Source organism: Podarcis raffonei, chromosome 5, assembly GCF_027172205.1.
Source record: "Podarcis raffonei isolate rPodRaf1 chromosome 5, rPodRaf1.pri, whole genome shotgun sequence".
NCBI classification, from domain to species: Eukaryota; Metazoa; Chordata; class Lepidosauria; order Squamata; family Lacertidae; genus Podarcis; species Podarcis raffonei.
Genome location: NC_070606.1, coordinates 25,004,344 through 25,030,482, shown reverse-complemented (window position 1 = coordinate 25,030,482; position 26,139 = coordinate 25,004,344). Strand labels below are relative to the sequence as shown.

Sequence of the window (26,139 nt, the reverse complement as noted above, 5' to 3'; positions counted from 1 at the left end):
CACACATGGTTGTATGCCTTGCCTTTAAAATCAGTGCTGAAGATCATGTCTCACAAGTAATTTGTACTGAAGTACAGTCGTACCTTGGAAGTCAAACGGAGTCCATTCAACTTTCAAAATGTTCAAAACCAAAGCACGGCTTCTGATTGGCTGCAGGAAGCTCCATCAGATGTTCAGGCTCCAAAGAACATTCGCAAACCAGAACACTCAATTCCGCGTTTGTGGCGTTCGGGAGCCAAAACGTCCAAGTACCAAGGCGTTTGGGATCCAAGGTACAGCTATACAAAATAATTCTCCAATTGCTTCCTTACTTCAGTCTTTCCTGGTAACTTTTCAGATGCACAAAAAGTGGAGCCCCAGGCATTGATCATTGACTAGTTCTGTGTATTTTTAAAGTAAAACAGGCCATTCATAATTGCAACAATGTGCACTCCCATGTGGTCAAACCAGAGTCCAAAATACCCTGTGAAAAGTTTCCCTCCACCATTCTACAAGAAAAAATTGTTGAATCTCAGTGCATAATTATACTTCATACACAGCATCAGGCTGCTGTTAAAAATGTTACCCCTTCCTCTGTTTTGTTCTTCCATCTCCCCTGTAGCATGTGAGACCGCTTACCTCAAGTTGTACATAACATACGCGCATAAACCTTAGGATTCCCCTGTCTGCTGAACCTTTTTCTGTAGCATTTATAAAACAAACCACACACATAGTTTAGTTTCATCAAAGTACATATCTTTCTGCAGTTCTGGCACTTAGCTGGAATCATGCCTATGAGGAGTTTTATTCACAATAATTTGGCCTTGAAATAATCATTTGATGTCCAGTATTTGCACATCTACTTGAAACTGGGTTAAATGCTTATCAGTGGAAGTTTTATGATTCCTACACTTGAACTATTAAAATGTGCAAAGCAAAACTACAGCCAAGTGTACAAAACAAAGAGTATTTATTGAGAATGTACGCAAAGTGATACAGTTCTCGTTAAGTATAGACACCATAATTTCATAACGCTTTAGGAATAGAAATGCCTCATTTTGTTCATCTGAAAGTCCCTCCTGTGTGTTTTCTGATATCGCTAGCATGACAGAGCATGGCACCATGCCAGTTTTTTTTATGTAGGAGGGCCTGTCCTGGATTATTTTTATATAAAAAAATAAATCTTGAAATGAATGATTTTCCACTGGAAACTTATATCCGGTGAACAATGTTCTTATAAATAAGACAAGGGGAGCATTTTTAGTCTGAGGAAGAATAGAATCAAATGCATGATAAAGTATCAAAGGGATGGAGCGGGAAAAACCTGGGGCTTCCTGATATTTCCCATAATCCCTGACTAATCATGGCTAGGGCCAAGAAGAGTTGGGAATCCAGCAGCAGCTGAAGGCCACAAGTGACCCATCCTTGCTCTAATGTCTTTCACAAAGCCTTTGCAACATACAAACTCCATTTCTTCCTCATTTGTGACACCGCTAAGCAATGACTGAACTATTTTTAGGAAGCAGCACTGAGGCGAATCAAGGGCTGGGACTACATTTAAAAGTGCACACAGCAAAATTCGCCGTCTTTGGGCTAGTACAGGTTAGCCGTGTGTTTATAGCAAAGTATCATTTATGACTTTGGAACCTTTTATTTTTCAAGTTTTGAATATCAGAAATCCAGCCATGCTTAATCCAGCTGGGTTCTGCTTCGCTCCAGTGCCCTGCACCAGTTCAAACCACATGAGCTCACCCTTCTTGAGCTCCACAAGGGCAAAAGTAGCCAGAGAGCCTCCACTTGCCTTTCTCTTTTTGGTGTCGATGAGCGTCATTCTTTGCCGGTTGCTGAAGACCAGTTGCCCCAAGGCAGGTCCTGGTGCAAGCTCCACGCTGATGGCAACAAGGTAAACCCCAGTATGAGGAGACTTGAAGTAGCCGTGTTCAGGGAAATAACCCCCTCCGTAATTGAGATATGTTCCGTTGAGGCTCAGCTCTCCTCTGGCTTCCGAATACTTCACATAAAAGGCCACATATGTACCTAGATGGGGGAGAGGGAGAGTTTACATACAGTGCATACAGTTATCCAAAGTCCCAGAACATTTCCAGTTTACCAGGCAAGATGCTTTCAAGTGTCTCCCAGGCCGGGCGTTGGAAGTGAGCTTCCATCTCAAAAACGAGGTAAGTCTTCCATTTCCTCAAACTCTTCCCTGCTTGGATATTGAGTACAGCTGGAGAATTCCTGGATTTGCCACTGCCACCTCACATTACAAAGCCACCCCTGCCCCACATTCCCCCTTTTGCCAGGTACTCGGATGAGGCAAGAGGGGAATGTTTGGGGAGGCAAGAGAGGAGGTATTTTTCTTTCCCTCCGTAACTAGGTGTTTGGGCTTACGGGAGCAGTAGTTGCTCTAAGGGCTTCTGTAACGTGAAAAACTACATATTCCATGGCACACTGTTGGCAACTATAACAGGATAATGGTTTGGGGAGGGGGGGCTCTTCGTGTGCATTTGTTATAGCTGCCACTAGGTGAAGAGAAGGGAGGGGATGTTGGGGGGGGCAGTGGGGTGGCGAGACCATCTTACCAAATCTGCAGGTTGGCTCTGGAATTTTGTATGGGTTTTCCCAGTTGTCAAAATGTTGAAACACACCTTTCTAGACTACAGCTCAGAGAAAACAAAACAAAAGCACCATTCTGCCAGGAGATGGAGCTAAACTAATTCAAGAAACCACTGTTGAGTTCTGTACCTCTTTAGCACAAACTCCCTGAGTTATTTTCTTCACCGTTTTACATAATTGGCCGTCTTATGGCACCTGTGCCGCCCTTTCAGGAAATACAGTAGTTCAAAACAATTCAAGTGGAAACTAAGGTTCGTTTGGCTAGGATAAGACTTTAAAATACTCAGTATTATCCTTGCCCCCATTTGTGAAACTTACTGACAATAATAATGTGCCCTTTTGTTCCATGCAAACCCACCCCTGTAAGCCATTTATAAATCCCATTGAATTTTGTTGCAGAGTTTTGCCAGCATATGGCATGGCAAAAGTGGCACTCCTATAGAAGAGGGAATTTCAACAACTTTTAAATACTTATTTTCTTTCTGTGCAATGGATTACCTACTTTCCACACTCCAAGCAAACTCTGGTTTAAATTGAAAATGCTCATTTGATGCTAAGCTTCAGAAAGTGCTGGCATCATAATGGCTCTTGTGCCTTTGTTAGGACGTGTTCCGTCAAAATTCAGAGCGTAGCGGACTAAATGTTCTCTTCTGTACTTATTGACAGGACTGGCTTGATGGAGTCCAGAAGCTTCCTGATCAATAGTTCAGAATACGAGTGGAGAAGAAATATGAAATAGATCTAGAAGTTCCTGTGGACATGAAGCTGCCCAAAGTGGCTGGGGCCGCTCAGCCAGATGGGTGGGCTATTATCATCATAATCAACAACAATATCATATGCTTTAATGCAATTGAAATTTAAGAAGTTGCCTTATGCCAGGTCAGGTTATTTGTCTGCCATGGATGGGGGAATCTTTGGCCCATTGTATGTTGCTAGACTCCAACTCTCATCATTCCTGACCATTGGCCATGCTGGCTGGGGCTGATGGGAGCTGGAGTCCAGCAGCACATGGAGGGTCCCAGGGCTCCCTGCCCATGGCCAAGCCCACAACTACCTACTCTGACTGGCAATGGGTGTGAACTACCGTATTTTTCGCTCTATAGGACGCACCGGACAATAGGACACACCTTGTTTTAGAGGGGGGAGAACAAGAAAAAATAATTCTCCCCCTCTCTGCCCAGCGCCCCTTCAGCGAAGTGGCAGGAGGCGCTGCGCAGAGAGGGGGAGAATTTCCCCCCGCTTGTTTTCCCCCTCTAAAACAAGGTGCCGTTTAAGGTGCATTCAGTCGCCTTCAGGCGGCTACCTTGGAAGCCTGGAGAGCGAGAGGGGTCGGTGCGCACCAACCCCTCTCACTCTCCAGGCTTCAGGTTCCTTTCAACCTGCTCTTTGGGGCTGGCGGGGGGAAGCCCACCACCAGCCCCAAAGAGCAGGTCAGGGAGCAGCGGAAAGGCACACAGCAGAGAGGCTGCTGCCATAGTCGCGCGTCACCTCTCCAGCTGGGAGAGGGTCACGGGGCTATGGCTTCTTTAGCCCCCCGCGCGCGTTCCCGGCTGGAGAGGTGGCGCACAGCTAAAGAGGCTCCTGCCATAGCCGCGCGTCAGCCGGGAGAGGGTCGCGGGGCTATGGCTTCTTCGCTCCATAGGACGCACACACATTTCCCCTTCATTTTTGAAGGTGGAAAAGTGCGTCCTATAGAGTGAAAAATACAGTAGTTCTTTTCTAACCAGGCCTTCCCATGCTGTAGAACACCCTTCCAGCAGAGATTCGGCAGGCATCTCTTGGGAGACTTCCTTTGTGCACCACCCTGATAAGTACAGTGGGACCTTGGTTGTTGAACTTAATCCATTCCAGGAGTCTGACTCCCAGAACCATTCGAAAACCAAGATGCAGCTTCCGATTGGCCGCAGGAGCTTCCTGCACTCAATTGGAAGTTCGGCTTCCAAAAAATGTTCCCAAACCAGAACACTTCCTTCCGGGTTTGCAGCGTTTGGGAGCCAATTTGTTTGGGAGCCAAGCCGTTCGACAACCTAGGTACCACTGTCAATGAAATATTTACACTTCTTTTGCATCACCCTGGAACATTTTGATGGAGGGTAGTTAAGAAATATTTGAAATATAATAAACTTCCCCAAGCTGGCTGGGCCTGATGTCCAAAACATCTAGAGAGCCTCAGGTGGATAAATCATGATGAGGTTATTATAGGGGGTTGATGGAAGAAATGTACCTGTCTCCAGGATCTCTGCATGTATCTTGTTTCTTCCGTTTAAGGTACCTTCTCTACGACTGCTGGCTTCTTTCTTATCTCTCATTTTTTGCCCCTCTTGAAGCTGCTTCCTCATCCTCCTGCCCACCAGCGACTGAATCTTTGTGACATCCAAGCTTACATTTGCAGCGGCTAATTCCTTGTTGCTTCCAAACAGCTTTTGAAAGATCTGCAGGTGTTCTTCAAGGATTTGCTGGGCTGACACAAGGTCTTCCCTCAAATTCTCCACTGAGCCACTGAGTGGTTCCACTAGGCTGGCTATGGTGTAATTACAGCAGAAATTGGCACGATCCCTCTGCAACTTATATTTATGCATCTCCCTGCTGAGATGCCCAATCTCTTTCTTCAGAGTCATGATATCGTGATATGCTGGGTTATCCAGAGCATCCTCCATGGCAGCTTCATGGTTTGGCTCCATGTGTTCCACTCCACTGCGTTGGGTGGTAACCTCCTGCACTGTGTCCTCTGTTTTCCTTTCCAACATAGGATGCTTAAGAGATATATGGACATTGGGGTTGTCTCCATGGTCCATCATCTCCAAAGAGTGAATTGTCTTCATAAGATATTCCAGTGTATAATTTTGCTCCTTGAGTTCGTCAGAGATTAGCCTGATAGTCTTTTGAAGCTGCTCTATGGATAATTCTACAGGACTTGAGTCCTCTTCCAACAAGATCTCCATGTTTTCTTCTCCAAGCAAGGCCTTTAGTGCTAGCTCATGTCTCATTGCATCAAACAACAAAGAGTTAAAAGAGCTGTTGAGATATTTGATATGCCCGTGCATCTTCTCATCATTTTTTTCCAGGATGCCAATATTGTCAGACAGCTTTTCTGCATGAGAATTGAGGAGGGACATGCCACCTTCCAGCTTTTGACTCTGCCTCTGTTGGCTTTCTAGAACCTGATGTATAATAGGGAAAGCTGCATTAAGGTCCTTTAAGCGTGCCTCAAGTTGCTTTATTTCTTCTCTGTTGACCTGAGTGATGTTCACTAGATCTTCTGTAACAACATGTGAAGATGGTGTTTCGCAATGACATGCTTTCAGAGACATCTCTAAATCCCAGTGGCTGTCTTCAATATTGGACAGAGTGTTGTTGAGAACAAGAATCTTCCTTTCCAGATCATCCCTGTATTCCTCTATTATAAGACTCTTCTCTATTAAATCAACTCTGAACTCCTCCAGGTCGTGCTTCAAGGTGGCTTTCAAGCTCGCAATGGAATCGGTTAGTTCTGTGTAGTCCTCATCAGACTCATCAAAAATTTTGGTCAGCTGCTGAGCATGTGCTGCCAGGGTCTCATTGAGGATCTGAATGTCCCTCTCAATAAATGCTTCGTTTTGGCTGCCAAATTGTATTGGGTATACTGCTAAATTTCTATTCAGAGTCTTGAGCTCATCTTCAAGCTTGTTTTGCTGCTGTCTCATGTCTGTCAGGCTGCTGTTTAAGGCTGACAAATAGAAGTGTTGGGTCTTTTGGTGTCTCTTGAGCTTCAGATCAGTGTCTGCTTTGATCATGGTGAGATTGTAGTGTAAGGCTGCCTGCTGCGAGTGTAAATGATTCTCTATTTCTCTCTTCACATGGTCCACTCTCAAAATGTTGGCTTGAACCTTGGATTCAAACTTCGTTCCCAACTCCTGAAAATCTTTCTTGGGCACGGTGCTTTCTTGGAACCTCTCTATACTTTTCCGATTGGCCTCGACGTTCTTTGAGAGATTTTTCACGGCAGCAGAAAGATCCTGTAGACTTTTATTGAAGCTTGCCCAGACTGGGTCGAAATGCTCCTTCAAGAAACTCTGCACATGGGGAAAGAGTGTTTGCTGGAGGAATTGCTCCTGTACTTCTGAAATACAAATAAAAACAATATAAGGTAACATGGGCAGTTATTCCTTTAGAATTGTGCGGCTGCCTCTGACGTCAATTCGGAAACTGCAGCTGGTGCAGAATTCAATGGCCGCACCGCTGGCTGGAGCAAGACAGTACAAGAAGATAACACTTTATTGTGGCACAACTGCATTGGGTACCAATTAGCCCAAGCCAACTCAAAAGTGCTGGTTTGGACCTGTAAAACCGTATGCCACTCAGGAACCCCAATAGCTCAAGGGCCACCTCTCCCTACATGAACCACACCAGATTCTGTGGTCATCATCTGAGACCCTTCTGCACATGCCCCTTCTGAGGGGGAGGCACGAGAACAGGCCTTTTCAGTGGTGGCTCCTTGCTTGTGGAATGCTCTCCCAAGGGAAGCACACAGGGTGCCATCTTTAGTTTCAGCCACCAGGCAAAACATTTCTTTTAAACCAGGCCCTCAGCCCTTAAGTTGGAGGGTTTTAGATATCTGTGGCCTCTTACTTAGATGGGACATATGTGATTCTAGGTTTTTACTCTGTTCTGGTTTCTTATAATTGGTTTTAACGCTTATACTATTTTGTACGTCACCTTGGGCCGCTTTTTTGTGAAAAACCTGACTAATAAATACAATTAATAATAATCATTAGATGCCGATGATGGAATCATAGCTCATCCAATCCTGAACGCTCAGGCCAGCTCAAGCACTCCCCCAGCAAATATACTAAGGGCAGAGCAAGCAGCACACAAATTATTATGTAATACAATTAATTGCCACCCTTCCTTCAGTGAGCTGAGAGTGATTTAAGTGCTCGACACATCCACACACCCATTTTATCATCACAGTAACCCATGAAAAACAGGCTATCCAAGCTCAGACAGCTTGATGACTGAGCTGGGGAAGGAGATTTTGAAGCAGATTTTTATGGCCAGTAATTTTGTGTCATGGTTCCCTCTGAGCACCCTCGATTGAGACCAGGAGTGGAAGGCACTTGAGGACAAGGATTCAGAAGGGGAGGAAGAGACTATGTGGCAAGGTGCAAAACTTACTGGAACAACTTCACAGCTCCCGTGCAGTCTTTGAACCCTTACTGCTATTCTCAGACTCCTGAACCTTGGCGCTTGCTCTCAGACCGGATTTATTGTTGCAGCTCCTTTGCCTTGCAATAACATCTTGACTATATCCCGCTCTTTTTCCAGCTGCTGAGTTCATACATTTAGGCTGCTCTACTTAAAGTATGGGGACGCGGGTGGCGCTGTGGGTAAAACCTCAGCGCCTAGGACTTGCCGATCGTATGGTTGGCGGTTCGAATCCCCGCGGCGGGGTGCGCTCCCGTCGTTCGGTCCCAGCGCCTGCCAACCTAGCAGTTCGAAAGCACCCCCGGGTGCAAGTAGATAAATAGGGACCGCTTACCAGCGGAAAGGTAAACGGCGTTCTGTGTGCTGCACTGGCTCGCCAGATGCAGCTTGTCATGCTGGCCTCGTGACCCGGAAGTGTCTGCGGACAGCGCTGGCTCCCGGCCTATAGAGTGAGATGAGTGCACAACCCTAGAGTCTGGCAAGACTGGCCCGTACGGGCAGGGGTACCTTTACCTTACTTAAAGTATCCTTCTTTACGTACAAGTAAAGACACCCGTTATCTGGTTCTGGGCTGGAGCCAGGACTATGAGTTCAAGTGGTATGTCAAAACTTGCAAATTCCTCTTAAACGTCTCCAAGCTAAACACACAACACTTCCAACCATTCTGCATAGGGCTTGGCTTCCAGATCCCCAACATGCCCTCATTTAGTCACACTCCAGTTTGTCAAGAGTCCTGCCCGTCAATGACTTGTGCACCCAACTCTGCCCACCCTTTTGTGGCTGTGCTCTCACCTGATTGGTTGTGGCTCGCGGCTCGCCTTGTGCTGCTGCCGTTATAATGAAGCACCTTCTGTAAGACTCCCAAGTTGCTCGTGGCCTGGTGAATATCGTTCTGCAGATCTTCCAGCAGGCCTTCGTGGCTTTCTTGGGCTTCTGTGATATCTCCTGATCCCAACAACAAAAGGCAGGAACAAATGAAACCATTTACAACGTACCTCAGCCTGGAAGATAGTATTACTTGGAGGAAAACATTAGAAAACACTGCAGAGCACCCTTGCACACAGCTAACAGCTACCTGCTCCACTCTGCCCCCACCCCACCCCCAGCCCTATAGACCCAGGAGAGATGTCAGGGAGAATCATTACAACACCCGTTGTTCAAGTACAATGGTACCTCTGGTTGCGAACGGAATCCATTCCGGAGTCGCGTTTGCAACCTGAGCAGAATGCAACCCGTGCCTGTGTGTGCGCGGATTGCGATTCGCCACTTCTGTGCATGCACGTGACGTCATTTTGAGCTTCTGCGCATGCGCAAGCGGTGAAACCCGGAAGTAACCCATTTCGTTACTTCCGGGTCGCCATGGTACATATCCTGAAAGAACGTAACCTGAACCTAAAGTAACAAGATGTATGACTGCAACTTAAGGGAGATTTGGGCCATTAATTGGGCCCTCATCCATTTGCAAAGCTCTGTTAGGCTGCAACCCTATGCTTACTTACTTGGGAGTAAGTCTCACTGAACTCAGTGAAGTTAACTTCTAAGTATGATGCACATGATTGCACTGTATTATTATTATAATTGTATAATATTGTAATATTATTATTATTATTATTATTATTATTCAGGCAGCTATGCTTTGCTTGAATAGACCAACACCATACATTGCAAAAATATTCTATCCTATGAAGAAATGTCATGCAGATGGATAAATGGTTTAAGCGATGCATTATTCTAATGGTGAAACAATATATTGAATTAAAACGTACTCTGGCTGGAGAACTCTTCTTGCTCTTCCTCCCAGCTTTCCGGCTGATTGGTGGACACCGGAAGAAAATTAGGATCTGCAAATTAAGTTTGCCAAGTCAGTGATTCTCTTTTTGCAGTTCAGCACTGTGAGGAAGATATTATTTTCATTTAGGTAGAGTCTGGATTCATAAAGCATCCCTAACACTAATCTCTTGCTTCCAGACATGCTGGTGAATTAGAATTATAGCACCTAATATATAAATAAACATAATTACCATTAGTATAGTACTTTATGAGTATTCAGAGCACTTCACAGTCATTCTGAGAATCCTTACGACAGCCTTGTAAGGTAGGCCAATATTATCCCCATATTGCAGCAGTTGGGGCAGAATGAGACCAAAGCACATAGGCTAAGGTCAATGCAATAAAATAAATAAAATAAAAATAAAATAGGAACTTTGCCAACTTCTCCAACCTCTGCCAATCTCATCCCCCTACTCTACCAGAAGAAGACAAAAATGCAAAAACATGTGTATCCAGGAAAAGTGTGTATGAAAATGCACATATTATGTGGGGAAATCACATAAAAATACACTACTGGTATATTAGGGGTAACTGCTTGAAAACATGTATATTTGTCAACACTGCATAAAATGTGTTTATTAGGAGAAATTTGCACTAAATGCTGACAATTTATATGATTTTTCTTGACAACACCACCACCAACAAAACTGAATTTGAGAAATGAGAAATGGGAAAAACCAAAATGGGTAATACTAGCCTGGTAAAGAGGAGATTGAGAGGAGATATGATAGCCATCTTCAAATATCTAAAGGGCTGCCACACGGAACATGGAGCAAGCTTGTTTTCTCCTGCTCTGGAGGGTAGGACTCGAACCAATGGCTTCGAGTTACAAGAAAGGAGATTGTGACTAAGCATTAGGAAGAACTTTTTGCTGGTAAGAGCTATTTGACAGTGGAACAGACTCCTTTGGGAAGTAGCAGACTCTCCTTCCCCGGAGGTCTTTAAGCAGAGACTGGATGGCCACTGGTCATGGATGATCTAGTTGAGATTCCTGCATTACAGAGGGTTGGACTAGATGACCCTTGGGGTCCCTTCCAATTTTATGATTCTCTGCCCATCCCTTTCCTTCTCCCATCTGAACAAGACTCACTGCTGTTACCTTTGCAGTGTAGCAAGGAGCAGACTGCGCTGCAGTGACACATTGCAAGGGGGGTGACCCAAGGGGCCTTGGGATAAAAAAGATAAAAACCGTCCAGGGGTCCTTTACCTAAGTCCAGTCAAAGGCGACTATGGGGTTGTGGCGCTCATCTCACTTTCAGGCCGAGGAAGCCCAGCATTTGTCCACAGACAGCTTTCCGGGTCATGTGACCAGCATGACTAAACCTCTTCTGGCGCAACGGGACACCGTGATGGAAGCCAGAGCACACGGAAACACCATTTACCTTCCCGCCACAGTGGTACCTAATTGTCTACATGGACTAGTGTGCTTTTGAATTGCTAGGTTGGCAGGAGCTGAGGCAGAGCAACGGGAGCTCACCCTGTTGCAGGGATTTGAACCGCTGACCTTCTGATCGGCAAGCCCAAGAGGCTCGATGGTTTAGACCACAGCGCCACCCGCATCCCAGGTCGACTGAACAAGCCTAGCGCATGCCCAGCACAAACTAGATGCATCCTATAAAGTGCCCCAGTATATTTTATGGGATATCCCTACAGCTGTGTCCAGCCTTAACATTTATTCACCTTAGGGCCTTGCTTACCGTGATGTTCACAGTTCTTGCCAAAGTAGCCCGGGCAGCACTTCCAATGCAAAATGTTCTTGACTTTTTGTTTAACCTGGTAAACTGGCTTCAAAGCTGCTCTGTACCTAGAGGTAGGAAAGCAAACACTTGAGAGATAGCAGGCAAACAAAATTTCAGATGATGAAATTGGGTATACTGATAACCCTGGCTTTTTAATAGAGAAATATGCCAACTGTCACAGAGTGTACCAGTTGGTAAATCACCCACAATTCAGAATTTTACGCTTTATTAGCAAAAACGCGATCACTACTGACTTAATGAGCACTGCGATTCTGTCCCTGTCAGTCTTCTTCCATGTAAACAGTTGCTGAGACTGAAGCACCTTACCTTCCCATAGCCATCTAAGTCCCCTCCTCTCCAGGGCTTTCCCAAAGCAATTGGAGACTGTGCCTGCATGCAATCTGTTGCTGCTCTGCCCATTTCAGCCCTCTTCTGGTTCTGGGAGATGGGAGGAGGGGGAGACACCCATGACTCATCACTGCCTCTTGGCCTCCCTTCCTCCACCTCACCTGCGTCAGCTTCTACCTGTGATTCTCAACTTCTCTCTGCCACAGTCTCTCCCAGCTCACTAAGCCCTGCTGCCCCTCCAGCTTCCGACACCTCTTCCCAGTCTTCTCCCTCTGACCCCTCACCATTGTCCCACAACTCCTCCTCGGGCTCTGATCCTTCCTTTGGTAGTTCCCCAGCTGATTCCTCCTGCCATTCCTCTGCATCCAACCTAGCCTATAGGGGGGAGGGGACTTCCATGAGAAACCGGGTAGAAAATGCCTCATCCTCACGGGAGCTGGCATGCAGCAAAGCATAGCATTCAGGAATGCACGCAAGAGGAGAGGTCCCACTTCTGATCTCTTTCCATCCTTCTTTCTGGATAACTTGAACGATCTTTTTATGACTCATAGGAGTGTTGGGATATTTTTCTAGGAGCATCCTAGCAGCCTCTGCACATATAGGGGAAGTGCAAGTGGCTCGGGCTAAGAATCACATCCAGCTTGCAACCTGCCCTTTCTTCCCTCTAGTCATCTCTAGAAACAAATAACCTGGGCACTATAGCAATGCGAGGGGAACAGGGGTCTCCCAATTCCAGGATATTCATAGTGCAGGCAAGGCCTTAAAGTTATCACGAAACCCCATTAAAGAGGCTGTCATCCTTACATGATCTTCTGGCAATCTGGGGTCCCATTTGGACATGGTTGCTGAGACTTAATTACGTATTTCTCTGTCTTGCAAACAGCAATATACGTGACCAGGCGGGACTGCGGAAATGAGCACCAGTTCCTAGGGGAGAAGAGGGAAATGCAGGCAGGAATTGTGAGAACAGCTACCATTGGTCTCTATATCAGGCAAACATAACAGTTTTTATTAAAGATTGTATTGTGCAACAAACAAAGGAAAGTACAGTCATGCCTCATGTTACGTTTGCTTCAGGTTGTGTGTTTTCAGGTTGTGTCCCACGGCGACCCGGAAGTACCGAAAAGGGTTACTTCCGGGTTTCGCCACAGACGCGCAAAATGACGTCACGCACATGCGCAGAAGCGGCAAATCGTGACCCGCAGACGCGGCTTGCGTTCTTTTCAGGTTGTGAACGGGCCTCTGGAACAGACCCCATTAGCAACCAGAAGTACCACTGTACATATAGCATCTTCACTTTCGATTCAGAGAGTCTCGTTCACAATTTGTTTACATTTGGTATGAGACACTGTTGTCATATAACTGGGGGTGGGGGAAGAGGAGGGGGGAGAATGATGGGGGATATTGATCTTCCATTCTATTGCGTAGTGCTTGTGCAGGGTTTGTGTGTCAGCATCACAAGGTTGGTCATATATATATATATATATATATATATATATATATATATATGTTGGCATTGTGAGAGATTGGAGGATCCATTTGGCTTGGTTGGATGTCTCTGGTTGGTTGCAGTGTGGTTTGCTTGAATGTGGCGCGAGGGGAGATTGTTGAGTCAGATTAACCATATTGAGTCATATGCTGGGGTGGGGGAGTAGGTCATTGTGTTGTTGTGCTGTATTCGTAATAAAGGCGAGCCACACCGGGCTGAAGGCATCCTCCTTTGCTTGTCCCCTTGCTAGTTTAAATGTGTCTGTTATCTTTTCTAATAGGTCGGTTTCTCCTACAATTTGGTACCAGTGGTCCACATTCCCTCCTCTATGTGCCTTTCATAAGTGCACAGCAGGCAGAATTTCACAGGGGGAGCTTTTCCAATCAGTGCATCATCCTGCTAACCAAATGCTTCCTCCTCTGATTTCTGTCTCCCGTGTGTCGTGGCAAAAAATCCTCTCTTCAAAGGCACTGTTAAAGTCACAAAACCCCTGTCCTGGTTTGCTTCTGGTTACCCCGCGCCAGTGTGGTGTAGTGGTTAAGAGCGGTAGTCTCGTAATCTGGTGAACTGGATTTGATTCCCCGCTCCTCCACATGCAGCTGCTGGGTGACCTTGGGCTAGTCACACTTCTCTGAAGTCTCTCAGCCCCACTCACTTCACAGAGTGTTTGTTGTGGGGGAGGAAGGGAAAGGAGATTGTTAGACGCTTTGAGACTCCTTAGGGTAGTGATAAAGTGGGATATCAAATCCAAACTCCTCCTCTCCTCTTTTATCCACAGGTCAGCCTTTCAAAACCTGGTGCCCTTCAGATGTTCTGGACTCCAACTCCCATCAGCCCCAGCCAGCATGGTTTAATGGTCAGGAATGATGGGAGTTGTAGTTCAACAACATCTGGAGTTGGTGAAGACTGTGCTGTGACCTGGTCCCAAAGCTCACCTTCTTGAAACTAACAGTTGGCAGACACTATGCTTTGGCGTTTTTACAAACATGGAAAAGGCTGCCCTTTGCCTGTGCAATGTTGCAAAATGCTGTTTGCTGAGGGGCCTCCCATCTTGTTGCACATAGAACTGTGCTGGCACGCAGGTTGCGAATGAGCTCTCTTGAAAAACGACATTGTGCTGATATAAATATCCCTCTCTCTCCCGAGAAGTAGGCAGGCCAGCAGACAACAACACAAAACGTAACGTTTCCACACAATGCCACCAGCGCCATGCAGGCAATTCAGAAAGGTCAGGAGACCTTTCCACTCAGCTGCTGTAGTCAGATTTGCATTGAAACTGGGCGGCTTTCTGTTGGCGTGGAGAGAGCTCACACCTACGAAAGAATGGCTGGACTTAGCTGGAGTTTTATATCTTCCAGTGGGAACTGATCTCTGATAATCGCCATACATGGGAAAGTTTTTGCTTTAAGGCAGAGTGGCAGAAACAATGGGAAAGTGCGTAAAGCAGGAGAAAGAAGGCTGAGGTCACTTCTTGCAGGAGCGGGAACTTAGCAACCAGTACACTGAGGCAGGAAACCAAGGAAAGCAAGCCCTGAAAACAAGGGTCGCAATCCAGCCAAAAGTTAAGCACATTTAAAAGTACTTTCCCAAAAAAACCCAGAGTCCTTTCTTTTGGGGATAATTCAGACTGAAATTCCCAGGTGTCAGAAAAGATTGTTTATGTATGCTACAACTGCGGCCTGTGTTTTGTTAGCCCCAAAATGGAAAACGAGTGAGGTCCCAACCAAAGAAGAATGGCAACTTAAGTTGACAGAATATGCTCAACTTGCAGACTTAACACATAGAGTAAGAGAACAAGAAGAACGTACGTTTAGAGAAAATTGGAAAATGTTTATTGAATATATGGGAAATAATTGTGCACAGCTGAAAACGCTGGCGGCATTAAGATAAGTTCAACAGTATAAATAAGTTTTGATGGATGCAATAATGGAATACTGAATGGTATAGTTTTGGTAAAATATGCAGGGATTTATGATATGTAAAATGAACCACGGAAAGAGAAGGGAAGTCATTGATATCTTAAGGATGTAAAGTGAGTATTTTAAACTGTAAAACAGAAAATTTAATAAATTACACACACACACACACACACACACAGAGAGAGAGAGAGAGAGAGAGAGAGAGAGAGAGAGAGAGAGGTGGTGACACAGGAAAGGGTCTTCTTTGTGGTGGCACTTTGGTTGTGGAATGTGCTCCCCAGAAAGGTTTGCCTAGCACCTGCATTATTTTATTAATTATTTTACTATTAGTTATTAAATGTGTGCAGCGCCCTTCATCAGTAGATCTCAGGGCGGTTCACATTATAAAAACACAAGGTAAAAACACAAAGCACATGATGAAAACAAGAATAATAGCAAAGCAAAACAATGCCCCACCCCAAACATAAAAGGACATAGGATGTTTGTCAGCCCAAAGCCTGATTGAAGAGAAATATTTCAGCTTGGCACCTGAAAGTGTATAATGAAGGTGTCAGGCAAACCTCCTTTTGTTCACAGATTTATATGAGTCCTGATTTATCCCACAGTCATAGGGCAGTATACAGAAGCAAAAGAAGTACAAACTTAATGAAAACTATACCAAATTGATTTTAAGACCTTATAAAACAACAGTACATCAAGGGGAAACTCATAACATTGATCCAAACCCTCTAGGTTTGAATAAACAAACACAATTGTATATAACAAAAAGTAAGATTATATGTATTGGGGAAATTTTGGGAAACAACACACAGGGTGAGTAATATGGAAATAAAACAAAATGGGAATATGAGGGAAGTCTGGGGGGGGATATGGAAAATTGTTAGAGAAATATTGTTAGAGGATGTATACATGGAAAACCATATATTTTAAAAAACCGTCCTGGCTCCACTTCCACAGGCTTGGTGGAAGAGGTACATATTTTCCTTTTGTCTAAAAGAATGAATTGGGCCAGGAGAGTTTCACAGACATGGAGCCACCACGGCAAAGGCCCTTTCCCAGGGACTCACACCTCATATCTCATTCAACATGTGGACCATTATGACGTCTTCCTTTGCTGATCTAGGGAGATGGGGAGGTAGATAGGGGAGAAGATGCTCTCTCAAGTTCTTGAGTTTGAGGTTTTCTATGGCTTTAAATGCATGTGAGATACAGGACTGGCGGTGGACTCCGTTTTGTCCTTTGCCTCAGGCAGCAACATTCGTTTGGCTGGCCCTAGGGGTGATGGTTTCATGGGGTTTCTCTACTACGAAAGTGTAGTTGGATGAGATCACTCATTTTATGACACCATCTCCTAATGGGAAACGTTCTCATTAGACCAAAGTCCAAAGGCGCCAATTCAGAAGCATTATGGGAAGCCGAGGTCACAAGATGGCAGGCTGAAAATGGATTTTTGATCCTCTGAGATGTTTCCAAGACTTTCCCTGCACTAGATTAATGCAATGATAAAATGTTTTCTCTCTTCTGAAAGCATCTTTTGTTCCTACTTACTTCACATTATCGCCACCGCAACAGAAGAGATACAGCCAGTTCAGAAAGTGGTTTGCATTTTGGTTTTGTCTTTACGCAAAGGGATCGTCCGCTGTAGTAACTGCAGCTTAGATTTCAGATTTCCCTTACATTAGCTACCCTGTGCAGGCAAGTCCAAAGCCATTGTCTAGAATAATTGAACAACTCCATGTTTCCTTCCAAACCACTGTCATCAGAGCTTGTTCCTTCTATGACTTGGCTGAAACCATCCCTTCAGGAATCACACCAATCAATGATGCCCCTTTGCCAAATCAACATAAATCTCAAAGGGCCAAATAATCTTAGCTTTGGAAGGCAGTTGTGAAGACGAAGAAGAGGAAGAGGAAGAAGAAGGAGGAGGAGGAGGAGGAAGTCTTCAGTTGTTTAAATATGTTTTCGTCCAAAACACAGGGGCTACTTCTGGAGAAAAACTGTTACCAGCATATAACACTTTGGCAGATCCTGTAGACAATCTGTTACCAAGCCAAGTTCAAGGTTTCAGAACAAACATATAAGGACCAGGTTGCTTGAGAGGGTACCTTACATATGTTCTGCAAGAGAATTTCTCCTCAGTGTCCCCCAAATTTCCACAGCAACTCAGAGCTGGGCTTTTAGTGTGGCTACCCCTGTTTCATGCAATGTTATACCTGCCGATACCCCATGGAATGGCAGCAGTTTGCCTTTTCTTGTCAAGTTCTCCCTTGTCTGTCTCTAGGTGGAGATGATTTCCGCCTACTCCAGGAGCAAGGAACCCCACGGCCTATAAACTGGATCAGGCCCACAGAGCTATTTCAAGTGGCCCACCATTCCCTGAACCCATTGCTATTTTTCTAGAAAGAGGTGCCAGAACTCACCATGAACACTGCCCTTGTTCTCTTATACAGTGGTACCTCGGGTTACATATGCTTCAGGTTACATATGCTTCAGGTTACAGACTCCGCTAACCCAGAAATAGTGCTTCAGGTTAAGAACTTTGCTTCAGGATGAGAACAGAAATCGTGCAGTGGCGGCGCGGCGGCAGCAGGAGGCCCCATTAGCTAAAGTGGTGCTTCAGGTTAAGAACAGTTTCAGGTTAAGTACGGACCTCCGGAACGAATTAAGTACTTAACCCGAGGTACCACTGTAATGGCGAAGCCCACCTGAGAGGTGCAGGAACTGAGTTCTGGTGAGTTCCAGCTGAAAAAAGCCCTGCCTGAATTGCACCCCCCCCTCACCCAATCACAGCAGTGGGCCTTATTCTGACTTGTAGACATTCCCAGCTGAAGTTCAAAGGACTCAATGCCAGACGGGTTTTCTTCCTCTAAGTGTTGCAAGATTTTTTAAAAAATAACAACAACAGACAGATAGATTACATAGATCACAGTGTCTGTGATTTTTCTCTCTCTACCTGAGACAGGGGTGGGGTTTGTTTGGTTTGGGTTTTTTTAGCACTTTTGGTGCAAACTTGACGGTTTGAAAAAGGGGCCTGATTAGAACTACAAATGTTTTCCGGTACAACCAAGCAAAGCAAACAAGCAATTAAGCCTGAGCATTGTTCTGGCTTCCCTAGAAGGAGAGCAGTGGGCATTTTCACACTGCTTTTATCTGCTTCCAGCACTTAGGAGAGTTCCTGCAGCCCCCATTTATCACCCAAACACGACAGTCGGAAATGAGAAGCTGCTTATATTAAAGATCTGGCCAGCCTATCGAAAGCAGGGAAGCCTGTGTGCAAGTGTGTGATAACAATGCCGCACCTGAAATAAATCTTGCTTCATGGCTTCTTACTTCCCTCCTCAGTGACAAGCACCAGGCCATGGTCACACCAAGGTCCATTTCCTATGAGGTAACTTTATTGGAGACCTGTAGCTATTCCTAGCCTAGCTCTGCAGTTATGCAATTTTCAATATTCAAATCGAGCCCAAGGATGTGTAGGCCAACAAACATAAAACTGAAAAACCCACTGTCAAAACCCCTATAAAAAGGTAAAGGACCCCTGACAATTAAGTCCAGTCACAGACAACTCTGGGGTTGTGGCACTCATCTCGCTCTATAGGCCGAGGGAGCTGACGTTTGTCTGCAGACAGCTTCCGGGTCATGTGGCCAGCATGACTAAGCCACTTCTCGCAAACCAGAGCAGCACATTGAAATGCCATTTACCTTCCCACCGGAGCAGTACCTATTTATCTACTTGCACTTTTTGGTGTGCTTTCGAACTGCTAGGTGGGCAGGAGCTGTGACCGAATAATGGGAGCTCACCCCGTTGCAGGGATTTGAACCACCGACCTTCCAATCGGCAAGCCCTAGGCTCTGTGGTTTAGACCACAGTGCCACCTGTGTCCCTCAAAACCCCTATAGCATTGTAATATTCCACCCCCCTCCCAAGGAATTTTACTGAACTGGGGGAGAGAAGAGAGAAAATGAAAACACATTTGTTCATGTTCTCCCTGGCCTGTCACAGCTGCAGTAGGGGACAGGCTACCAACCTGCCAATGCTAGTTTATAAAGTGGCATCAAGTATGTCATCAGCTATAAAAATTCAGACTCAGCACCAACTCCCCAGCTGTTTATCTCCCCTCCCCCAAGCAGGTGAGATATGCTGGTACCTCATAATCATCAGGGCTCATCAACCTGGGAAGGTAGCCTGTCTAGGAGAAGGAAAACTGATCCTAAACCTCCTCTGGCTTGGAGGACATCTTTGGGAGAAGAAAAGGCTGAGGAGTAAACACCGCACAAATTCAGAGTGGATTCCCTAAAACGGTTGGATGGTGCCTGGTACATCTCTTTCCAGCAACTCCTGCAGCCAAGCTGGTGCCAAACGTATTGCTTTGCTTTTCCTTGGACCACACCACAGAGGCCAAGAGTGAAGTCTTGTCATCTGGGCAGCCCAGGACCTCCATCCACACTGCCCAACTTTGCACCCCGGAGAGGTCACTTCGGTGCTACTTGAAATCACCTCCAGAGGCGCCGCGCTCCATTGTCTCCTGAGACAGATGGATGCCAACAAGTAATCGTCAGCTATCCAAAGCCTTCGAGCGCACAACCCATTATTCCCCATTGTTGAAACACCTGGGAAGACTGTGAACAAAAGCTTAGAGATGGTTTTCTCTTGACACCACACCATTTCTCAGAATGCTATCACCCCCAGCACAGCCCCTTCTGTGGCTCTAAGGAACAGGCAAAATTTCTTCTAGATGTGATTCTCAGGTTAATACACCGATTTTCACAGCCCAGTTCCAGCCTCTGCCTGCTAGTCCCTGTTTCTATTGATGACAAGAGTCGGGCCAAATAAGGTAACAGAGTGAAAGTATGTCAGGATTGCTCATTCCGGAAACCACAACAGTCCAGTGACAAAATGCATTGTCTTTCAGGAAGTATGCAGCTTCCACAACTGAAAAAAATGTATCATCTGGATAAGACCCAAGATACAAATAATGAATGACACCAGAATTCATCAGAATGCACAATCACAAGACAGAATTCCAGCATTTTGCTGTTTTGAGCAAGAGCCAACCTCCAGAGATGGGGAACTGGTGGCCTCTCAGATGCTGCTGAACTGCAGCTCCCATCATTCCTGACCACTGGCCACACTGTGATAGTGCTGCATCTAGGACCCCCAGACTCCGCATCAGTTCCTTTAGGAAGTGTGGCCCCACTCAAGAGAGGCAATTTCATGACCTCCCAGACCTGCGACCCTCTCACCCACAGAGATGCCACCTCACCAGGATCTAGGCTCAGTTTATTAGTTCCCATCCAGCCCACCACTGTGTCTAGACACTCGTCTGGGGCCTGCACAGCCATTTCTGATTTAGAGGAAAGGGGGGGGGGGGAGTTCCAAAATTTCCTGATCTTAGAACTTGTATCCGGTCACATCACCAAACTTCCTTTCCATATCTTCTTTGTAACTAGACAAAGCCATCGCAAAATACCGGAAAATGTATTGAAATAGCAGATTCTCCTCCTCCAGACATACATTGAACCAACCACCTGTTGTGAGACATGAGCCGACAGTATAACATTGTATATGACCTTGTGTGGGAAAACATCCAAAGGCCAGGATAGATTTATATATAGCCGACGGATGTCTCCATCTGGCAACTGAAATGGTTTCCTCTCACGCCTACACTTGAGGCCTTTTCAGACACGGCGCATTTCCAACATGGAAAGCCCTTTCAACTTAGAAAATGTGCAAAAGCCACACGGAGACCATCACAACCGCCGCATGTGTACATGAGGGAACACGTGCGTACCTTTTATTTATTTAGAGAATTTATATACCGCCTCCCACTTCTGTGACAAATTATCAAAGCAATGAATTCCAATTAGTAGAACTAAATTGGAACAGCAAGGAGGGGCAGGGAAATACAAAATCAATCTCAGAATAGAAAAGATTGTAATCACAGAAGCAAGTTCATTACAGAACACAGGGCATGTTTCCCCCCACAATTCAGTGCTATTTCCTAGAGCAGCACTTAATTTCTCCCCATAGAAGTGAAGGATGGCCATTCTCTATCGCCCTCAAAGACACCACTGTCTGGTGGTCCCAGTTTTTAGAGTGGCACAAGAGCCCTCTCTTTCCTACTGAACTGGAAACTGTTGCCCTCCAGATATTGCTAGATGATAGTTCCCGCCATGAACAGAGAGGAGGAAGAGGATGCCAGCAAGTTGTGTAGTCAGGACTGGGACACACTGGGGTAAGCTGTTCATGGGGAAGGAGAGGTTCATGTAGGAAGTACTCACAGGGTGGCAGATGATGACAGGGGATGGGGGTCAGTGCACAGGAACCAGAGCAGCAGGACCCATCACCAGAGCCAGAGGGGCCTGTCTCCATTAACACAGTGGACTCTGAGGCATAGGGGGGAGCAGCAGCACTCTAGGGGGGCGAGGCAGGCCAGGGCCCACAGCCCAGCTCCCTAGCTGGCCAGGTGGGGCGTGCTAGCTCTGGGTTGTGATTCCTCAGCTGGAGTAGGCTTGGAGCAGGTGAGGGCCACATGCCTCATCAAGCCCAGATGCTGCAATCAGCTTTCAAAGTATAAAAGGGCAACAGAGCTGAGGTTCTGCGTCTGTTCAACTGCTCCAGGATCTCTGTGGGACTGTGCTTCCTTTGGACACGTGGATTGACTCTGGACTGGGGACTTGACATACTGACTTGCCGTCAGGTCAGGCCAGAGGTTCGGGACAGCTCCCATCATCCTTGACCATGGTGGCTCATGGGAGTTGGAGTCCAGTGTTTACAGCCAGTTTTCTCAGAGCAGACGTTAAGCTATCCAGTCTGTAGTTTTCCAGATCCCCTCTCAAATCCCTTTTCAAAAACTGATGTCCACTTTCTAGTCATCAGATGCAGAAGCCAATTTTAGGGAGAAGTCGTACGGTTTGCTTGGAAGGTTGAGAATTTCGCTTTTGAGTTTTTTAAGAACTCTTGGGTAGACACCACTTGGACCCAGTGATTTGTTCATTTTTAGTTTGTGAGTAAGGTCTAGAAATTTGGTCTCTTTTCACTGTTTCCAACCAGTTCAACAATGCTTACATGTCCCACCAGGTAAGATTAAGTCCAGTGTTAGACTCATAGAACTGTAGAGCTGGAAGAGACAATGAGGGCTATCTAGCCCAGGGCTGCCTCCCTTCTGATTGGTTCCATGACCAATTGTTCCAGGGCACAGTATTTAGGAGTGCATATAAATGTTACCAGAGGTAACCAGAACAGGCATGTAGCCAGTTTCTGTGAGGGTTACATAAATCACTCATTACTATGACATTTCCCCCTTTGGCTGCCTTCTCGATTTCAGTCTTCAACCCAAGAATGCCCTGGGCATTTCTGATTAGGGAGTGTGTGTGCACCGGCATGTGCAAGGAAACTTGTCATAAAACAATTAGAAACAGCTCAAACCATGTGTCACACGTCACCAAGTATTTGGCCTCAACAAACAATTGCACCTTCAGGGTTGAGTCTGCGCTAGTTTCATGACACTGGGTGCTGGCATCTCTTTAAAGAGTGGCTTCTGTGTTGTAGTTGCGGATGGGTTGAAGGAAGAAGCTGAGTCCCTACAGTTGAGGTTAACTGATTCTGATCTCCCCACAAGGAATCTGCCCTGCAGTCCTCAGGTGTCAGCCACTCCAGGCGCATTAAGAAGGGAGTGTCTCAAATGCTCCGTCAGGGTAACTTAGATGTCAACGCAGCTAACTGCCCTGTTCATCATGCCGTGAAGATAAACAAAGATCAGCAGCCAATATGATTCACAACTCATCACATGCATGAACAAGCAAAATGTCATCAAAATAATTCTGGTTTGCAGCACCAACACAACCACAGCATGTAACATACATTACATCATCAGAGGAAACGTAAGTCAGGTTGATGCTGCAGTTCTTGAGGAAGGGGCTTTGGTCAGCAGTAGAGTACATGCTTTGCACACAGACTTCTGCATTTCATCCCTCAGCTTCTCTGGTAAAAATATATCAGGTAGTAGGACCAGAAATATCTACCTGGTGCCTTGGAGGCTTAGATCTACTCTGCCATTTGGAATAGCTCAGTGGGATGAAGCAATAGGTAGCTTTATATTGTTATGGATTTCCAATTGGATTTCTTTTAAGTCCTGAGGCACCCCTGGCCAACCAACTTGAAAAAACATTGTGTGTATCATTCGTTGGAGTTTGGTAAATATACTGCAGCTGTGTGCAGAAAGTAGTCTGGTAAGACTGCTACCTGAATGAATGAAAGGAAGTTAACTTCTATTAACTCCTGCAAACGTCATCCTGGGCACAAGCTCATGTGTGTCCACTATGGAGTCATGAGGTTAAGGGAACACTAGGACAAGCTAAGAAAGACTGACTAGAGAAGGAGGAGGAAGTATAAGCCTGAAAAGAAGTAATGTACATGCCAACAAGTAGCTCCCAAAGAAGGAACCAACAGGAGGAAAAACAGGTTGCCTGTCTATAGACCCAGCCCAGTTCAGGTAAACAACTACAAACTTTGTTGCTTTTACTCCCAACACCCCAGCGTTTCATCAATGGGATGAGATGACCCAAAGCAAACCACAATCTCTGCCAAACCAGAAATCTTGGTTTGTTTCCTTTCAGAATGAGTGGGGAGGAACGAAGTAGGTGCGCTTCACTCATGCACGCTAAGTGATAGTTTATGGCTTAATATGATGTGCGGACACAGCCTATGTGTGGATTGTGTGTGCACACACGCTAAATTTCTCCTTCAGAACTTGGCATGCTTATTCTCTGCACACCAGTGGCTGCATTGTGCCTCTTCGTAGAATCATAGTTGGAGTGAATATCAAGGAGTTAACACGCTGTGCTAAGTGGAAATGCTGACTCAGTATCGTGTGATGGGTCGGCCTCAGGAGACACGGGGTGTAGCCTAACTGGTTTATAGCCAGCTAGTATAAAAAGGTATGGTCGACTTCTCCCCTGTATGTAATCCCACCTGTGTATGCTGATTCTTGGATGTAAGAAGACTGCTTTATGATGATGCAAGACAGCAACTGGAATAAAGCCCTGCTTAAAATGCAGCTTGACTCCCGAGTGCTTCATATGGGCTTTCAACAGACGGGACCACAACAGTCATCTCTAACCCCCCCCCCCATCTTTCACCCAACATGGGACTGGAACCCACAACCCTGAGATTAAGAGTCCCATGTCCTATCGACCCTCTCCCATGAGCCCATGTTCTGAGAACCCTTAAACCCTCGGCAAACACAGAAGAGGCACCATGTTGAACATACCTCAGAAGGAAGAGAGCACAATGGAGCTCAACGAACACAATATGGAGACCATGTTTTTTGGAGATCCAGTAAGCTAAGATGGTAAGAGACACAAACACACACCCCTTTCCACATTTCTCAGCTACGGTGGGTGCTTACCTATGGTAACTGAGACTTTCAAAGCAAAGGAACCAAACATTAGCAGCACAGAGTTGTAAATATAAAGAGTTGGGTTGTTGTTGCTGCGGCTGCTTCTGCTGCAGGCACAGCTCTGCACTAAGAGGTATTGCAATGAAAAATTCATTAAGCTTTCTACATTGGTTTTTATATCTCATCAGCCAAGGACCTCTTTACATGCCCTGGACATCTCTGAAATGTACTGGGGAGCCCTGAGATTTCACGAGACCTTGCCAGGAGCTGCCGCAGCAGCTTCTCCTTCTGTGGCAGTGGCAGGGCTCCTATAGTGGTGCAGCCCCATGGGATTCCACTTTATGGGTGGGCCAACCCCGTCTGGAAGTAAATCCTGTTGAACTCCAAGGGGCTTACTTCTGAGTAGACATGTATAGGATTACACGGCACATCCCATTGATTTTGATGAATAAGTCAACATGAAAGACATATCAGTAATTGATTCTAGCTGAACAACGCTCCAGGTTCTACTGCACATTTAATTGAAGCATTGCCTCTTCTGCCCCTGTTTTACACTGACACTGTTTAATAATTTCTTGTTTGCTTTATTCCGAATTTGATTGCTTCTATTTTCAAATGGTGAGCCACCTCGAGTAAAAGGTGAAATATAAATTACTATAACAAATACATTTCCAGTTTCACTAAATATTACAAATAATAGCAAGGCTAGCTCTTCAAGTCATTAGTTTTGTGTGTGTTTGTTTAAACTGTAGGTGAATGGCTGTAAAAATTAATGTGCTTGCACAAGTTAGGTCAAAACATTGAACAGAAACAAACCATCTTGTTCCCTTGCTACCATTAATACCCATTTGTTTGCTTTCAGTTGCTAATAGGCTTGCAAGATGAAAAGAATAATGAAAAATATGGGATGCTTCCGTGGCTGTGTGGTCCAGTGACATTCTATAATAAACTTCACCCCTTCCTAGAATGCATATCTAGAATCTCCAACTATCCTTCTAATTCCAGAATTATTTCCTTATGAATACAATCCTATACACGCTTACCCTGATGAATGTGACTTATTCTGAGTGAAGCTGACATATTCAGGGCAACCTTATATGTGTCTACTCATAAATAGGGTGCAACATAGATGTCATAGAATGTTTTTTTTTTTGGCCAATACTTACTCATGATGAGGTTGATGTTCTCTGGCATCATCATAATCCTTCACATCATCAGTCACAATGGTGGCAGCCGGGTGGAGGACTTCTTCTCTGATGTGCTCCTTCCCCCAATATTCCTCTGGCCAAGAAGATGGCTGTGGGTCTGTTAGCATCTTGCGGTCCTGGGGCCACTGCTTGTGATCTGGATGCCCAGGGTATCTTGAATGCAGGTCTGACTCCGCCAGCACTAGGGTGCCACAGAGGAAGAAGAGCTTAGCTATCATTGTGGGCTCCTTACTTGGTGCTCTTACACTTCCCTGCACTTCAAATCAAATTGCTCCTGCAATCCCCTTTGCACCATTCCTTAAGCTCAAGCTTGGAAAAAGGAATGGCACGTAACAAAGAACGGAAGCAACGCTATCGGCCCTCCCAGCTACAGTGGAAATGTTAAAGGTCATCAGACAATGTGGGTTCCTGTGGGGGGCCCCGAAG

At 45.6% G+C, this 26,139-nt stretch overlaps 1 protein-coding gene across 1 annotated transcript; it reads right to left on the bottom strand.

Moving 5' to 3' along the window:
* Positions 1–1,221: 1,221 nt before the first annotated feature.
* MMRN2 (multimerin 2) lies at positions 1,222–26,139 on the bottom strand. The gene is made up of 7 exons (XM_053388270.1): positions 25,672–26,139; positions 12,501–12,623; positions 11,307–11,413; positions 9,546–9,620; positions 8,572–8,724; positions 4,820–6,694; positions 1,222–2,016 (listed from the first exon to the last, which is right to left on the bottom strand). Exons 1-7 carry the CDS (start codon positions 25,929–25,931, stop codon positions 1,637–1,639), a joined length of 2,973 nt encoding a protein of 990 aa, XP_053244245.1. The 5' UTR covers positions 25,932–26,139; the 3' UTR covers positions 1,222–1,636.